At 38.1% G+C, this 17,642-nt stretch overlaps 2 protein-coding genes across 4 annotated transcripts in view; one reads left to right on the top strand and one right to left on the bottom strand.

The window, feature by feature from the left end:
- Positions 1-3,289, top strand: part of DNAJC2 (DnaJ heat shock protein family (Hsp40) member C2) — a 43,547-nt gene extending 40,258 nt beyond the window's left edge. For all 3 annotated transcript variants that reach the window (XM_073238974.1, XM_073238973.1, XM_073238975.1), the window contains 2 exons: positions 1,370-1,524; positions 1,774-3,289. In XM_073238974.1, the coding sequence (XP_073095075.1) occupies positions 1,370-1,524; positions 1,774-1,848 (230 nt within the window). In that variant the 3' untranslated portion in view covers positions 1,849-3,289. The remainder of the gene's footprint in view (positions 1-1,369; positions 1,525-1,773) is intronic.
- Positions 1,521-15,916, bottom strand: PMPCB (peptidase, mitochondrial processing subunit beta). Its single transcript, XM_017674612.3, has 13 exons — positions 15,789-15,916; positions 14,783-14,923; positions 13,917-14,003; positions 13,509-13,638; positions 8,424-8,622; positions 7,960-8,039; positions 5,695-5,807; positions 4,692-4,835; positions 3,703-3,863; positions 2,710-2,795; positions 2,547-2,635; positions 2,305-2,380; positions 1,521-2,212 (listed from the first exon to the last, which is right to left on the bottom strand). Exons 1-13 carry the CDS (start codon positions 15,885-15,887, stop codon positions 2,148-2,150), a joined length of 1,470 nt encoding a protein of 489 aa, XP_017530101.1. The 5' UTR covers positions 15,888-15,916; the 3' UTR covers positions 1,521-2,147.
- Between the last annotated feature and the right edge of the window lie 1,726 nt (positions 15,917-17,642).

Genomic DNA, 17,642 nt, shown 5'->3' with positions numbered 1-17,642 from the left:
TTGGACATTATTTTGGCTCTTTCAAGAAAGGTGAGTCAAAGGGATGTTTCAGAACACCTGGAGGGGATTGTTCTCGTGCCCTCCACAGGGCATCATACCACATGCAGATACTGGCACTCTTCTCAGCCCCTTCTGGTAGGACTTGTTTCCATATTGGAGGCAGCCAGTCGTCTGTGGGGAGAGGTAGGTAATCCTGTGATGGCAGGAGTGATTCCCAGCAGTGGTGTCTAGGCCTGACTCCTTTACATCTTTAAGGACAGTTCAGTTGCAACAATAAATAGCGAACTGGCACCATTTTTTTCAATAGTGATGTCTCATGGGAATTTTACAATGTTACATTTACTTTGGTATTCTAAAGGAACCTAGAGAGCAGCAGGAAATATATCATTTCCATCTTTTTTCTTCTCCAAGAGATATGAAATGTGTGGTGTGTGGTTAAATGTGGGCTTAAGACCAATGAAAGGAAATTCCACTAAGAGCTTCCTGGACTTTAATTAAAAGCTGGCTTTCAAAAACCTTCTCATCTGCCTTCAAATACCAGTTCTCTGCCTTGTTTTGAGTAGGAGTACGTGTGTGTGTTAATCAGGACACAGCTGAGGTTGCTAGGCGGCCCTCTCGAGCCAGATCCCGCAGGACAGGTGCTGCTGTGCTCTCACCACGTGGTCTGGACTCACTGCCAGGAGGCTGTTAACTCAGAACAACCAAGTCGCTTTTTAACCATTTCACATTTTCATTTTCCTCCAGAAGGGGAATGTATAATATGCATTTCCGATGTGTATGAAAGGTTTTGTTTAGTAGAGGTGCTTAGCACTGGCTCCACTCGATTTTAGTGGATGTGGTGAAAGTGCTTCACTAAACACAGGCTACTCTCACCTTGCCTCCACAGCACTGTGCAGCACTTGACTTATTTGCTAGAAACTGTTTCCAGTGCAAAATGAGCAAAGTTTTGTTAACTATGAGGCAGCTCTTCCCTATAAGGAAGTAGACTTACCAGAAATCTTATGGCTTGTGATTGTGTTTTTGAACACAATAGTCTAAATACATAATTTAAATCTTGATTTTTTTAAAAAGTCCGCTGAGTGTGCTAGGTTGTAAAAGACCAGCAGTATAAGGCAGCTATTGCCTATTGCTTAAAATATGTGCTTAAAAATGCCTTGAGAGAGCTCATATCCCAGAAAACTAGAAATTTTTCTCTTATTAATACTTAGAGGTTTATGTGTGTCTCCTCTCAGTTTGTTCAGAATTATCACAGATTTGAGGGGGCATTTACCAAGATAGCAGTGCACTAAGACTCATCTGGGAAAGTATTCCAAGACAATTTTCTATCAATTAGGGTAAGATTTCTCAAATAAAATTTTTTCTTTAACAGGTCCATGCACAGATTTCACCCCTTGGACAACAGAAGAACAGAAGCTTTTGGAACAAGCTTTGAAAACATACCCAGTAAACACGCCTGAAAGATGGGAAAAGATAGCAGAAGCAGTGCCTGGCAGGACAAAGAAGAACTGCATGAAACGATACAAGGTGGCAGGTTTTTACTGTACAGAGTCTGCTAGTGCTCTTACACCTTTGTTTATTTCAATGCCACAGTCATCATGGTAGCAGTATTACAAAGAAATAACCAACCGTATAAACTTTCCAAGCTCTAGCAATAAAATCAACCTTTTCAGTTTTGTCATGATTATAAATTTACCCAACTTGAATGTTTTACCATAAACACTAGAAATATCTGCAAATTCTGACATCTGAAATAACACCTTTTTTTCTTCCTAGGAACTTGTTGAGATGGTTAAAGCAAAGAAAGCTGCTCAAGAGCAAGTGCTGAATGCAAGTAGAGCCAAGAAATGACTTATGACAATCTTTGTTGTGTGTGCATTTTTATAATAAAACTGAAAATACTGTACAAATTTTCATTCTTAAAATTATAACCTATGATGATATTTCAGAGTGTGTGCTGTTTCAACATAATTTCTCAGCACAAAGATCTACCTGTTCACTGTGGTCTTATGCTTTGAAAGTCTGATGTAGAATTTCAGTTTCCAAGTATATATGTTCATTTTTATTTTTCCCCTTTGGGATTGACAGCATAAAACTTGCAGATCTCTGTTTTATAAAATATGTATATTCAAAATATTTTGATGAGCATTTTAATCACGAAGCCAGCACATATTACTGTGAATCTGGTTAAAATCTGGTAGTCGCTCGATGGGACCTAATGATTAAAAGAAAAGATGGTTAAAACTGAATAAGAGACAAGCAAGCAATATGCAACTTTCTGCACAGGAGAAAAGGAGCCAGGCTTACCAACAGCAGCAATGGCTGGACTCTTATCATAAATATATTTGGTACAGACTTCTTGAATTGTCTTAGCATTTACAGCCTGAAACAGAGATGATACTAACAGTCAGAGCTTTTTGTACTAAAGACAGATTCTATATCTATACCTGGATCTTTTCGGAGCTAAAGCAGGATTTATGGTACATATTTTCAGCTTTTGTAACAAGGATCTTTTTATACACGACCAATAGTAACTAAGGATTACTTACATCAATTCTTGCTTCAAGCTCAGGGATGGGAATTCTTCTGTTATAGCATAACATTTGCCTACCAATATCTTCACAAATTGGAGTGGAACCTGTTTAAAGGGAAAGAAAATCTAAGTATTGTAATATAGATACATGAAAATAGAACTTAAGTCTTCATTCCTACCATCAAGTTGCAACAACATGTTTGTTTTCAGAAGATTTCTGGCTCGTGCAACTTCACTTTCAGTGACACTTGTACAAAGTCGCATCCTAAAAAAAAGGGTTGGAAAAATAAAAATGTCAAGTAGTTTGAAAATGTAATGTGTTTTATGAGGTAATGAAGTAAAGAAAGATGCTGGATTCTACATACTACACCACAGTGTACAAATGATTTATGATTTCAGCTTAGTAAAAGGCTGAAATTAATAATGATCCCAAAAGCTAAGCAAAAGCTAAAATATTACTGATTCCTCATTTTCCTGGTTTTAATTTATCAAAAACTATTATGATTAGAAGACAGAGGTTCAGTACAATATAAAAATAGGCTGGCTGCATTTTTTAAAATGCTATGATCATTTTGACACTTCACGAATCCCTAATGTTAGGATCTTACATTCTAGGGTACAAATCAGTGGGTCATTGTTTTCTCAAGGATCTCAACTTACGCTGTCGTCACACCCCAGTCAACTAGATTTAGAAAGCTGTAAGCCATTTAAGAATGGCAGAAGAAAGGAACTGGAGTTAAATAAAAGCTTTTCCAAGAAGCATGAGCCTCTCTGCTTTTGTCCAAGGTACTAGTTTTGACTAAAACTTTAACTACATTTTTCTTTCAGGAATGGCAACTTCAGATACATTTTCCTAACACTGACTTTTCTAAGCCAGACGATTTAAAGAGATTTTTCAAACTTCTAGTTGGTATATGAACATTTCAAACTTGGAAGATCTTCTTTCTACAGTAATCTGTGTCTTAAAGATTAAGAATTTTCTGAAGTATAAATCGGCTTCATATGAGACTTAGAAGAATCTGTGATCTTTAAAAACATGGCTGCTGCTGCTGAGTCTCATTCTCCTGAATGCTGACGTCACCATGAGAAACTACTTGCTGCCAAGCTATATTACAAAGGGGAAACTAGTCTAAAATACGAGTTCTAGGCAAGACTTAAAATTACTTTCTTACCATTCTTTTTGAACAACATGTAGCATGTCTGCAACAGTGGCTGGTTCACAAACTATATAGATCCCCCATAAGCCTGTATCTGTGTAGGAAGTGTTGAAAGACTGAAAACTATGGCAGAGGTTGCCATGACAGGCGAGCTGGGCCAGCTTGCTGGATAAATTCTGTAAGGAAAAAAAATTGTCCAAGAGAACTATAGTATAGGTACATGTACTCAAATTACCAGGAAGAAAGAAAAAGATATGTGGCAAATAATGAATGCTCTGAGAGTGGGTTTCTTCGTTTTACTACCCAGTAACATCTTGAGTTAAAATTCAACGAACCTTATCTATACTTACCTCACTAGTCCAGCACACCCCCAGAGAAATTTGCTAACAGAGACAATTCTTGTAATAGAGGTAGCTGTACCCACTTCTATGCACATTGCTGTCATCAACCCAATTTGTAGGGCTCTTGGCTATATATATGCTTAAAGATATGAAATTATATTGCATGTCATGCCTAAGATATTTATATAAAATGTATTTCATTGAAATCTTAGACACATATAGTTTGTATTTTGGAGAATTTCAGACTTGCAGAAAGTTACCAAAAGTAGTACAAAGAATTCTTTATCCAAATTCTCTGTTCTAGCATGTTTTCTCACTCTCTTTTAACATACTCTTTCAGCTGTCTGAAAATATGTCGCAGATATGATGCTTTTTACCCCTAAATACTTCTTGGCATGTACTTAACAAGAAACTAGGAAATTAACCTCAGTACAGTTATTAAAATTGGGATATTAACATTAATACAGTACTATTAGCAAGTTCTATCCATACTCAAATTTTACCACCTATCCCACTAAAAAACTTTATGGCAAAAGGAAAAAAAAATTTTTTTCTGGCCCAGAATGCAATCCAGAATCAGTTTATATTTTAAGTCAAAATTTATAGTACCTAGTTCATCCATCTTGTCATTTACAATGGAAAATTACTTTTAATACCACTAACCATTCCTCCTCCAAAAGAGCGATCCCAGTTGCCAATCAGTGTGTTTGCAACCATGAGACAGATTGTATCCGGATGCGCCCAACCCACAGCTTCAACAGCTACTGCAAGGTGCGCCAAAGGCATCTTGTCATCCCTCACTCGAATCTAGTTAAGGTAAAGAAAACTCCAGTAAGATTACCACTATATGACATGCTGCACAAAGAAACTAACCATTCCCATTAATTGGGAAGTTAAAATGCCTACCGTGACTTTTTTTTCAAAAAACTATCAAACCTTATTAAATTGTATAGTCTATAAGGAATTTTTACAAGTTTGGGACAGCACTTTCACCAAAAGATCTCCAACAAATACTACAGACATAATTACCAGATGGTTACTTGGTCAAAAAAGGATTGCATTCACTGGTTGAAATCAATCTTTTGTGTTTGTTAATCTGGATTTCTTTATCTGAATTTAAGCTAATATCAACATAACAGGCTTATTTTGGTACTGCTAATGCTATAGGTCAGTGCAGCTGTCATCATCAGGCCTCTATCCAGATACTACTTTGGTATCATCCCCAATGTGACAAATTAAACCTGTAGTGAGACTTAAAGCTGTAGCTGATAAACAGTGTGTTCTCCTTAAGTTCTGGTTCTAACAGGTACCCCCAGAAAGGCACCTTGGGCAGAACTTAGCCAAGAGTAAACCTAACATGAAAGTCAAAATCTGGGATGTTTTTAAAATAAGATTACTTTTATACCTTACAATATATAATTGGGCACAGTGACAAAGAAAAAGCACAAAAATACCAAATTAAAACACTGCCCTTTAATCCTTGCTTAAGGAAAGAAAAATATGGAATAGAAAGGAATATCCCCTTCCTTTTTCTGTTTCAATTTAAGCCTTTGGTTTCTTGCATTTCACTCCTGTTAGACATTTGACATTTTGTTCACTCATTCATAAATACAACACAAGAAAACCCAAAGGGCTAAATACTCTTAGGTAAGGAGGCTTGCCTTACCTCACTTCCGGTGAATTTGCAGGGAGGCAAAGCCGGTATTTCTCCTTTGTGTGTGGACAAAGAGTCACCGAAATGAAACTTTGCTAACTCGAGCAGTTCATCATGGGAAACTCCTGAATTGAAGGAGAGTATTTCATACATCTAGCAGCAATACAATCTAAAGCAGACAACTAATGGTACTTCCGTTGCAATAAAGCTCAAGGTGGTATAAAGTGATACAAGTTGCACACGAACTCCTTGGGCTCCTAAAAGTCATTTACAAGTAAGCTCACAGCACTTTCCTTGGTAGTACAAGACTTGGGTAGCACAGCTTTCTCATTCTATAAGGCAACTTGGCAGTTTTCATCAACATACAATGGAATTCCCAGCAAAGGATAATAGTAAGCTTGAAAATACCACTTTCCATACAAAATCATGTCATTAAAAGTCCCAGAATGCAAACTAGCAAAAAAGTCACTTTTCGATAAAATTTTGAAAATAGAAAAGAATGTAAATGAGCTCTATCTCATTTAAAGAAAGCTGGATACACATACATGCTTTGTTCTGTGATATCTGCTATCAGAATTGAGGAACAAAATAATTTCATCTAAATTTCTGAGTAAGTCCATAGTTACTTAAACACTACTTGCCATGATTAAGAATTATTTAGATTCTATATCCATTATCATCTGAACTTGGGACCCAAATGAGTTCAAATATAAACACAAATAGAAACTTAGAAAACAAATGTAGGACTGTGCAAGAACTTTAAAAAATACAGCCAATGAGATTCTTTAAATGAAACATTCCATCAGAATATAAAAGTATGACTTACACCAATATTTTCCAAACAAATTTGTGGTATAAAGCAAGACATACATGATTGTATACAACCACCATGGATATCAATCCAGAGGGTGACAAAATAGGAAGACCCTGGTGGTACAAGAATGATAAGCAAAGAGTGAAAAAGATGAAATGTGCTCAGGAACGTGCTTGCAGTTCTCAGCACTGGACTAACTTCTTCCACTGTTTCATATCACCTAGGGCCTTCCTGGTTGGACCTAGTACACGCGCACCTATCCAAAAGGCAGGGGAGCCAATTTTTCTAAACGAAGCTAGGTGGCCTATGTCAATGAATTTAAGATGCCACTGTTTATAAAGCACATCATCATTTATGAACCCATATGACAAAATGCTAACTAACCTAAGGCCATTACCTTTAAGATAACCCCTCATCAGCAACGTCAAAGTGAGCCCATGAACTGTGATAAAACCCCCTGAAAACCCCGTGTCCATATGGCACCAACAGTAGCAGAGACACCCCAGGCAGCTTGGTTGTGGAGGCCAATCTAACCAACAGTCCTGTTTCCAAGGCAGTTTCAAGCACTGTACCTGGAGGCAGCACCAGCCGTTTTAGAAACAATGTTCTTCACTAAAGAGAACTTCAGGACCACTGCAGCCATACAAAGGTAACATGATTTAGCTGAGAGCCACGTGAATAACATTTTTGAGATATTTAACCTTCATTTCATCTTCTCCATTACTCCCAAGGAATTAATTAGCTCAGACATCTACCCAGGGCAACTGCTACTAAAATTTTAATTTATAGTGATGCCTAAAGAGAGAGACTTAAATTTACACAAAAGAACATGCAATTTATCTTTGCTCTAGAAGAGAAAGATAACTGAAAACCAATAAAATATACTGTTTGCCTAAATTTAGACTGCCGAGAAATCTAGCAGAATCTAAGGTGGATTTTTCATTCACTGGCTTCAAACACTTCCCCCGAGGAAGTCTTGTCCTGATACCACTTGCATGTCTGGATTCCCATTAAACATTCTCATGGCTCCCTCTGAACTTCCCCTTCTCAGTAATTAGCAGATCTTCTGAGAATGAATTAACATGCCACACCCTTTCCATGCCTAAGGATGAACTTGGTTCTCAAGAAATAATTTTAAAATCTCAAAAGAGATTCCGAAACTGTAGACACTTTCTTTCCAAGTCTCACTGTGTCCCACTCATTTGCTCTTTTCTTGCAAATAAATTACATTATATATGTACACTTACATATTGAAAGGTCCATATTTTTCTGTTTAGACTCATACTAATGGGAAGATAAAGGGAAAGTCTGGTTCCAGTGTTCCTCATTCCCCTTAAACAGTGTATTAAGCAATTTGCTCTTTAAATGAAAAACTTTACAGACATACCACAACAGGATCAAACTGAAAAGCACATCTCTCTAATGACTGTTCAAAACAGTTATAAAAATGTAAATTAACTAACCTCCAGCAGCAGCAAGTACTATTCTTGGCCCCTTATAATGCGTGGTTATATAATCTACTAAGTCCTTACGATTTATAGATCTGTAAATGGAGTAAGGAAAGCAATATTAAAAGGAAGTGAAAAAGCACAGATCTGCACATTGTATATCTGAAATTAAGTTGGACTTTAAAGGTATTCCAAGTTAAATGCAGTCAGAAATAGGATATACGCAACAAATAACAAAGAATTTCAACTTTTCCGTATCAAGAAAAGAACAGACAGATTTGATACCATCAACTTGTTCTTCCAGAAGTAGCTATGAGCCCAGACACCTGGGAAGTAGGTGGGACTCAAGTATAGCGAACTACAATTTCATTCAGGTTATGGGTGGAAAAATTTTTTTGAAATACACTTTTTGAATGTTTGTGAATGTTAATTTTCACAACTCATAAATTTTCCACAGAAAAAATGAGAATTATGCCTACTTGATATTTTCAGTTGGTCCCAAAATTGTCCGTCCAAGTGCAGTATTTTGATAAGCTGTAGAATGAAGATAATCAAAAACAACTTCTTGTAAGTTGGTTTCAACTTCCTGCATCTCTCTAAGGATTACTCCACGTTCACGTTCAATCTCTGCTTCTCCCAATGTGCTATTTTGTATTATATCAGCAAGAATTTCAACAGCTAATTGAAAATAAAACATAAGAAAACATTAATTTTTCACTATCAAAATCTATTAAACTAGCATAAGAAATCATGATACTGACCACTACTCAATACTGACTAAAAGAAGACACTAGGAGGAAACAAATTTTTCTAAACATTAAATCTACCTAAGAGGGCAATATTAAAAATTTAAATGTGAAATATAAATCCCTGTGGTATAGAAGAGCTTGGGGAAAATTAATAAATTTTGTGTTGTGTGAGGTCCCCACAACACTTGTAATGACTCTACTTAGAACCACTTTAAAAATGCCATGGAAATCCACACATGAGTGTATGTTGTTCTGTATGAAAATCACAAAAGTAGAAAATCATCTGTATTACAATATCTACGTATATACAAAGAGTCCACATCACCCAAGTATTTAAACCCAATCCCCACAGCAATGAGGCTACTACATAAAGAAGCCAAGAATCACCATAATCTAAAATACTGACCCCAACGAACCACTTACAGAATTAGAATCCTCGCACATATCCTGCCCAACTTAATCCCACTCAATTTCCACAACTGTAAAGTGGAGACACCCATCTGATCAATGTTGGCTAGATTCTCACCATTAGCAAAGTCAATGGTAAATGACGACCTGACACAGCTGAGCAGGTAACATCTGAAGAAAGACAGGTGCCCCCAAAGAGACACTATGACTATCAAAAGATTAAAAGTGACCCTTAGGAAAAACTGATGAAGCCCTCAAAAACTTAATAAAAAATTACCCTAATTTGCAAAAATCAAAAGTGAATGGAAGGATATCACTATCATACTAGTAAGCAGTTTTAACCAGTAAGTTACCTACTGCTCCACAAAAGAAAACCCTAATCTATTAAGAATCAGTGTATAGCTGCAATCACAATCTAAATTTTAGTAAATATACAACAAATTTATAATCTTTAGTTCCAGTTTTTTACTCTCCTGTAACCTTTTGTTCCGTGTTTTATGTTCACTTTGAGGGGCCTTAGCTGAGAAGCAGTTATGTTCAAATACCAAGTACCTCTGTAGACTGCCCAATGTGACAGAACAGACTTCTAGAGTAAGCAGGGGCTGAGATCACAACCAAAGGGAAAAAAGTATCTATAAAAACAAATAAAAGCCATCTGTCCAGACAAGGGAGCCAGAGGACAGGATGAGCAAGGAGAGCCCGGAGACAGACGGCCTCACAGAAAGCTGGTGTGAAGGCCTCCGTGTGGGACTGGTAGTCTAAACTGATACCTGCCAAAATAGGCGTTCCTATTTCCTAGAATTTATGTTTTAATCAGATTCTTTATTCCGTTCTTTAGTTAATATTACATATGTTAGTATAGTAGTATGTGTATTTAACTTACATCTATATTGAGGATCAAGTCTCTTACCAATAAGGATGAGTGATCATAAAGTTTGAAGATCACTAATCTAAACACCTAATTGTTACCTCCAACTGAGTGGCTAAAAACCTCAAGCAAATCCCCACAGAGGGTGCTGCTGCAGAGAACACCCCGACCCTTGATTCCACAAGCAGTCCCTCCGCTCATCTGTGGCAGCTGGCAGGGCTCCGTCCTTCCCAGCCAGGTGCCAGGAAGGAACACTAAGGAAAAAGGTCTTCTACCTTATCTCTTCCTTTCTCTGGTCCTTTTTTCAGCCTTCCCTGCTGTTCCCTGTATAAAATAGGACAGGAACACACTAGAAGGAACAACCCTTTAAGGCAGCCTGGTCTAGCCTCTGTGTGTAGTCCCTCACTAGTCCTGGAGTAAAAACTGTTTCTAACGAAATCATTAAGAACCTTACCAACACTTTCTGCAATTCACACCAACGCATCCTCTATTGCTGTCATTTTCATTGGCTTCAGTGCAAAAGTTAGGTGACCATTTTATGAGATTTTTATTTTATTCATGTACAGGTGGTAAGCTTTTTTATTTTATTATTTTGACAAAGCAACCTGGCACAGTGAATCTGAGAAGACATACATTTAAGTCCACAATAAGCCACTTACTAGCTATGCAATCCTGGGCAAATCAGACTCTGGGTCTCAATTTCCACAACTGTAAAGTGGAGACCCCTATCCGATTACTATGCAGATCAAATGAGCTACCACATACACAAAATGTACACCAATGTTCTTGTGTAAATGCTATTCTAACATTACTAATGAAAGAGTATTAGGAATCCAAAACTTCAAAGTAATGAAGTTAACTACAACTACATAAGGACCTTCAAGAGTAACCATTTCACCAGTAAGCACTGCTCATCTTCCTATGGGAAGATGTTTTGTGTAATAACTTTCCTTTAAAAAATTCAAAACACTTACAACCTGGTAACTGCAACAAACTACTATGCCCTGCTGTCAGAATAACTATTTTATTTCTACAAAACGAAAACATCTATTTTATTGCTTTAACAAAAATCATCAATAATCTTGTAAGTGAACATGTGCTTACTTTATTCAGGATAAAAGTGCTTGTATCAAATGGAATAAAAAAAATGCTCCCAGCCAAGGAAGAAATAAAAGACATCCAAACTGGACAAGAAGTAACATTGTCATTATTTACAGATGAAAAGATACTATATATAGAAAATCCTAAAGACTCCATCAAACAATAGTTAGAATTAATCAACCAATTCAGTAAAGTTGCAGGATACAAAATCAATACACAAAAATCTGCTGCATTTGTACACATTAATAACAAGCTATCAGAGAAAGTAAGAAAACATTTTATTTACAACTGCATCAAAAAGATTAAATACCTGGGAATAACTTTAAGCATGGAGGTAAAAGATCTGTACACTGAAAATTGATGAAAGACAACACAAATAAATAGAAGATACTTCATTATCATGGAAGAACATTGTTAAAATGACCATACTACCCAAAACAATCTACAGAGTCAATGCAATCCCTATCAAAATTCCAGAGGCATTTTTCACAGAAATAGAATAATCCTAAACTTCATATGAAACCACAAAAGACTCCAAATATCCAAAGCAATCTTGAAAAAGAACAACACAGCTGGAGGCATCATTCTGAGTTCAAGCTACACTACAAAGCTATAGTAATCAAAACAGTATGGTATTGGTATAAAAACAGACACAAAGATCAGCCGAACAGAATAGAAAGCCCAGAAATAAACCCACATATATATATGGTCAATTAATATAAGACAAAGAAGCCAAAAATATACAATGGGGAAAGGACAATCTCTTCAATAAATGGTGCTGGGAAAACTGGACAGCCATAAGCAAAAGAATGAAACTGGACCATGATCTTACAGCATAGCCAAAAATTAACAAAAAGTGGATTAAAGACCTGAAACTATCAAACTCCTTGAAGATAGCATAGGTGGTAAGCTCTTGACAAAGATCTTGGTGATGATTTTTTAAATCTGACAACAAAAGCAAAACCCAACAAAATTAAAAATAAACTAAAAAGTATTTTTTAATCAAATGTTAGGGCCTACATAGCAAAGGAAATTATCAACAAAATGAAAAGGCAACCTACTGAATGGGAAAAACTACTTGCACATCATGTATCTGGTTAGGGACTAATATCCAAAACATATAAGGAACTCATACATCTCAACAGCAAAAAAAACCAAGCAATCTGATTAAAAAATGTGCAGAAGATCTGGGCAGATGTTATTTTCAAAGAAGACATGCAGGTGGCCAACAGATACATGAAAAGATGTTCAACATCATTAATCATCAGGGAAATGCAAATCAAAACCATAATAAGGTATCACCTCACACCAGTCAGAATGGCTATTACCAAAAGAAAAAGTAAGAAGTGTTGGAGAGAATGTGGAGAAAAGGGAACCCTCAAGCACTATTGGTGGGAATGAAAATTGGTGTATCCACAGTGGAAAACAGTAGGGCTAGTCCTCAAAAAAAAATACAGCTAGCCCTTAAAAAGAGAAGTACCATATAATCCAACAGTTCCACTTCTGGGTAATTATCCAAAAACAAAAACACTAACTTTAAAAGATATACACACCCCCAGATTCACTGCAGCATTATTTACAATAGTCAAGATGTGGAAACAACCTAAGTGTCCATCAATGGATGAATGAATAAAGAAGTGTACACACACACACACACACACACACACACACACACACACACACACACACACACACACACACACACACACCGAATATTAGTCAGCTATAAAAAAAGAGCGAGGGATAGACCTCAAGGGCATTATGCTAAGTGAAATAAGTCAGACACAGAAAGATCAATACCACAGGATCTCTCTTATATGTGGAATTAAACAAACAAAAACAAAAATGAAAACAAACCACCACCACCAAAACAAAACACCAAGCTCACAGATACAGAGAACAGACTGATAGCTGCAAAGTGGGGTGGGGCCTGGGAGAAATGGGTGAAAATTGTCTTTTTCAGTTCAAGTTGAATTTTAAAAAATGAATGAAAGGAAGGTAAGAAAGAAGTGCATTCCAGAAAGAGGAAACAGGATATGCAAATGCAATACAGAAGCAAGTTTTGCTCAAAACAAAAAGGCCCAGCAGTCAATAGATTTAAAACCCGCTTCATTTGTAGAAATAAAAAATTCAGTGTGTGGGGGGGGAAATAACAGGTAGTAAAATACATATATACATACATACAATTAAAAATATTTCAGTACACAGGTATGGCTCTAGAGGAAGTATATTTTATTCAAATGTTAAGGCCTGGTTTGCACAGCCTTAACAGCCTTTAAATATTTCATATAATTTTTCTTATTTGGAGAAAAAATAAAAATATGTGCCATCTCAGAGTTTGGTTGTTTTTCGACATTTCTAGGGGTTACCCTTTACAACAGACACAATAAAAACAGTACAAAATTACTTCTGAACTATTGTGAAAATCATAGAAATACCTCTTGGCAAATCTTTAGAAAATGCTTTGGCGTAATACACAGTCTGCTCTCTGGAGGTATAGGCGTTGAGATGAGCGCCCATATTTTCAATCTCAAGTTCCAGATCTAACTGGGATCTCTTTTTGGTGCCCTGAAATAAAAGAGGGATAAAAATCATGATACTTTCCCCTTATCCCTCATCTGCTCTAAACACTTCAGACAATGAATATGATGACATAAGCCTATGTCACTTTCATGCAAGGACCAAATTTGGTTTTTTTAAAGTATATCAGGCCACAGAAATAGTGATATACTTTCAAATGACCCTTACATCTGAAGGAAAAAATCCTTTCAACTTAGAATGAACCTTAGAATGAAATTTTGTGCTCACTGCCTCTTAAATAAGTATTTTTAAGTCTTACAACTTGCCTTGAAAGCCATATGCTCCAGAAAGTGAGCTGTTCCATTATTCTTCTCATTTTCATATCGACTTCCAGCATCAATCCAGAGCCCAACCTTAATGCGATCAAGGAACAATTAAGTAAAACACTACTTTCTTTTTTGGTGGGGAGGGAGGGAATGGGAGTAGGGGAGAAGGAAGCCGTCTCCTTCCTTTCTTGACAAATGCTTTCTGATCATAACACTAATGTTTTCTTGACTTGAATGGACTGACAGTACATTTCTATTAATTATCAGAGACTTATAATTTTGGTCATCAGGCTCCTGCTGGGTGCTACAAGTATCTACTGGCCAGGTTCACAGAGTCCTCAAATTCTTAGCCCAACTTGTTACTACAGCCAACTGACAACTATAGTATAAAGAACGTAAGAGACTGTCAGAAAACATACATTCAAAACTTGACTCTGTCATGGATTAGCTGTGTGACCCCTGGACAAAACCATTTTACTTCTTCAAACTTGTTTGTCAATTGTAAATGGGTGTGATGATGCCTTCAACAAAGAACTGTCTTGAAGATCAAATAAAATAATATGTGTAAAAAACATCTGGCACAGAGGAGCCTATCAAATATACCTTTTTCATTATTATCAACACTATTAACGATAAATAACACAATAATAGCCTACAAGAACCAGATGTAGACCACTCAACACGGTCTATGTGCAGCTGGTATGAAAAGATCCCTAGAAGAAAGATTCACAAGTGAGAGCCACCTTGTCAAAGCAAAGTAACTGCCACTACTTTTCAAGCATCAACCCACGAAAACACTTAGATTAAAATCAACAATTTGCTCTCTCATAATAAGAGGTTAAACCGTGGTTGCCTGAATCACTTACTGTGCATGTCGAGAGCCCAGCGTCTTCAGAGGCCACTCTGAGTCCATTCTCCAAACGCGTGACTCGTGTTTCAGGAACGTTCAGAACAACTTGTGGAGCAGCCTGTGTGCTTCTCCATCTGTTCCCTCCAAAACATAAGGCCTGGTTGAGGGTAAAAGGGTGGGAGGGAGGAAGCAAAACACATCACTATTCTGATAACATAGTGTTCCAAAAACTACATCTCAGAGACTCTATTATAAAGCATTCTTTCCTCCTTAGCTTTTGTTCCACTGGGGCCCACCCCTTTTGCCTGGCTTAGGAACCTTACTTAACCAACCACTGTCCTAAAGCGAGCAACAGGCTACGCACATGCCCTACCAGAAGGGAAAAGGGGCAGCTGGTCATCACTATCTGGAGAGAAACTGCTTTTATTTCTACCTCTTCTAGAAATATTTGACGTATTCATTGTAAAGGGAACAAGGGCGCGGGGGGAGGGGAGAGGAGTGTCAAGACTAGAAGAGAAAAATATAAAAATATTTATACACAATATAGAAATGAGACAGGTTTTCACTGCTAAAGAAAAGCAAAGTTTTGAAAAAGGTAAAATTGTTTTTAAAAAGGGAGAAAATAGGAAGGGCAGCTTCTGAAGATAGACTCTGGCGACTGATTTCTGACTACGGACTCTTCGGTCGGCAGTTTTTCTTTCCCTTCATACACGTGTTAAGTAAAGTCACACACACCTTGCATCAAGCTAGGGGTCTCCTGAGAAAAACACACACACACCGACAGCATTTTCCTTTTGCTACCCCGGGGTTCACAGGAAGCCCGGCTGCGGGGGAGGCCGCTCAGTCTCCGGCAAAGCAGAACTGGGGCGGCGGCAGCCAGCTCACATTTTAGTTCTCCCGGTTTGCAACCACTGAGTTCTCAGTGATCGACACGCACTCCTTCCCGTAACTCCTCAGCACCGGGGGAGCGGCCGGCCCCCGGGGCACCCCGGCGACAGCGAGGCTCGTGCAGGGAAGCTCACCCGCGCGGAGGCGCCTCCGGCCAGGGCCCTCTCAGCGAAACCCCAGGGCCGCCGGCGCGCCGCGAGGAACTGCACCGCTCGGGCCACGGCCGCCGCCATCTCCGCAGGGGAACTGGGGGGAGGATGTGCTTCCGAGGTCGTGACCCGAGGTCCGGAGGAGAGAGAGGGCCCCACCTTGTGGCCAGGACGGGAATGACGCGGTCGAAGGGGTCGTGGAAGGCAAGGTGCCAAATAGTACAAGTTAGGGATTCTGTAAAAGCCCCTGTATCGTCAGTTACTTCAATCTCCCACGGCGTGCAAGGCACAAATGTGGAAGGGTTAAAGGTAACCTGATGCTACATATTATCACATTGGTGGCTGGAACTGATTGGAAAAGATGGAATATGATCCGTAACTCACTGTCCTCAAAGGAAGCATGTGGTGGGAGCCAGGCCTGGTGAGAGGGGATAAGGATGTGTCGGCGCTGACCCCGAGTCACTCTGCCCTTTACAGTCTGATTCATTTCAACTATAGAAATTCTTCTTGGTGAGGCCACTAACTGCTGAAAGATGGACCCTTTACAGACCTTATCTCACAGTTTTGTCAGCCCCAGTTTTCTTTTCACGTATCTTAGAGCTCCTCCGCCTTTCATAGTTCCTTCTTCTTTACCTTCTTGGGGAGCTCTTTATTCAGAGATCCCTCAATGAAACAAGCACTGTTCTAACTGTGCTCATTTTACAGAAAGATGATGAAGTAAAGTAACTTGCCTGATGTCATGACAGTAATAACAGGCTGGCTGGCTCCAAAGTCTGTGCCCTTAAACAGGACACCATTTGCCCTAAATCTGATGTTCCCCAGGGTTCTGGACCTGGGTCTGGGCCTCTTCTCCTACTACACACTCTCCCTGGCGGTTTCTACTTCCCCCGAGTAGGTAGACTTCCTTATCTGCCCAACCAGACCTTTCTCTTAAGCACCAGGCCCACTTAACCTTTGGAATTTATTGAACTGTTCGGACATGTAAACATGTGAAATAAGTCAGACACAGGAAGATAAATACCACAGGATCTCTCTTATATGTGGAATATGAGTTCAAGCTACACTATAAAGCTATAGTGGCTGGACAACTAAACTTGAATATCCCATTGGCACCTCAGTATCAACTTGTCCAAAATGTAATTCACCATCTAGCTTGTAAGTTTCCTCCTGTAAATCTGATGTGAAACAGCCAATAATACCTCTGTTCACCCAGATATCCAAACCAGAAACCTGGATTTTATCCTCAGCTCCTCCCTTTAGAATACAACTTTCAGCATAACAGCCCCATTATGAAAAGTCCTCCAGTAATTTCCCTTGCTCAGGATAAAGTGAAGTTTCCTTAGTATGGCAACTACTGACTCCCTTCATGATCTGACTCCACCTTATCTTTCTGGACTATTTTCTCTCCACCTATTTCCTCTGCTATGATTCACAGGTTCAGCCCACAGGATCTATTACATAAAAGGACAGCCAAGGTTATTCCTTCATGTTTCTGAAACAAATGTGTATTAACATTAGCAAATAAATACAAACATGCATATATATATACATACATATATATATACACATATAGACACAAAAAAATATTTACGTATAATCACAGGAAACACCTGAGAAATTTTAGCACATTTTAATGCAAAATTAATTTAGTGGAAAATGACAGAATAAAGAACTCTAAAAATTCCCTCTTCTCATAAAACAAATGAGAAAACTGGTTTAACAAATGGTCAGAACCAACATTTTCAGAACTCTGGAGATTAAAGGCATGCAGTAATCTGGGGAGCTTTCGTTCAGTAAAAATATCTAAAATCTCAGTAAGAAGAGTGAGCTTTATAGTGT

The sequence above is a fragment of the Manis javanica genome, chromosome 6, assembly GCF_040802235.1.
Source record: "Manis javanica isolate MJ-LG chromosome 6, MJ_LKY, whole genome shotgun sequence".
NCBI lineage: Eukaryota > Metazoa > Chordata > Mammalia > Pholidota > Manidae > Manis > Manis javanica.
This window is presented reverse-complemented; position numbering and strand designations above follow the sequence as displayed.

What these genes read in the sequence shown, in the direction of transcription:
- PMPCB (XM_017674612.3), bottom strand. Translation starts at nt 15,887, where the DNA reads ATGGCGGCGGCCGTGGCCCGAGCGGTGCAGTTCCTCGCGGCGCGCCGG. An exon ending in TGGAGCATATGGCTTTCAAG is followed by an intron (nt 13,639 to 13,916) that starts GCAAGTTGTAAG and finishes CTTTTATTTCAG; the next exon opens with GGCACCAAAAAGAGATCCCA. An exon ending in GGACCAACTGAAAATATCAA is followed by an intron (nt 8,040 to 8,423) that starts GTAGGCATAATT and finishes CTCCATTTACAG; the next exon opens with ATCTATAAATCGTAAGGACT.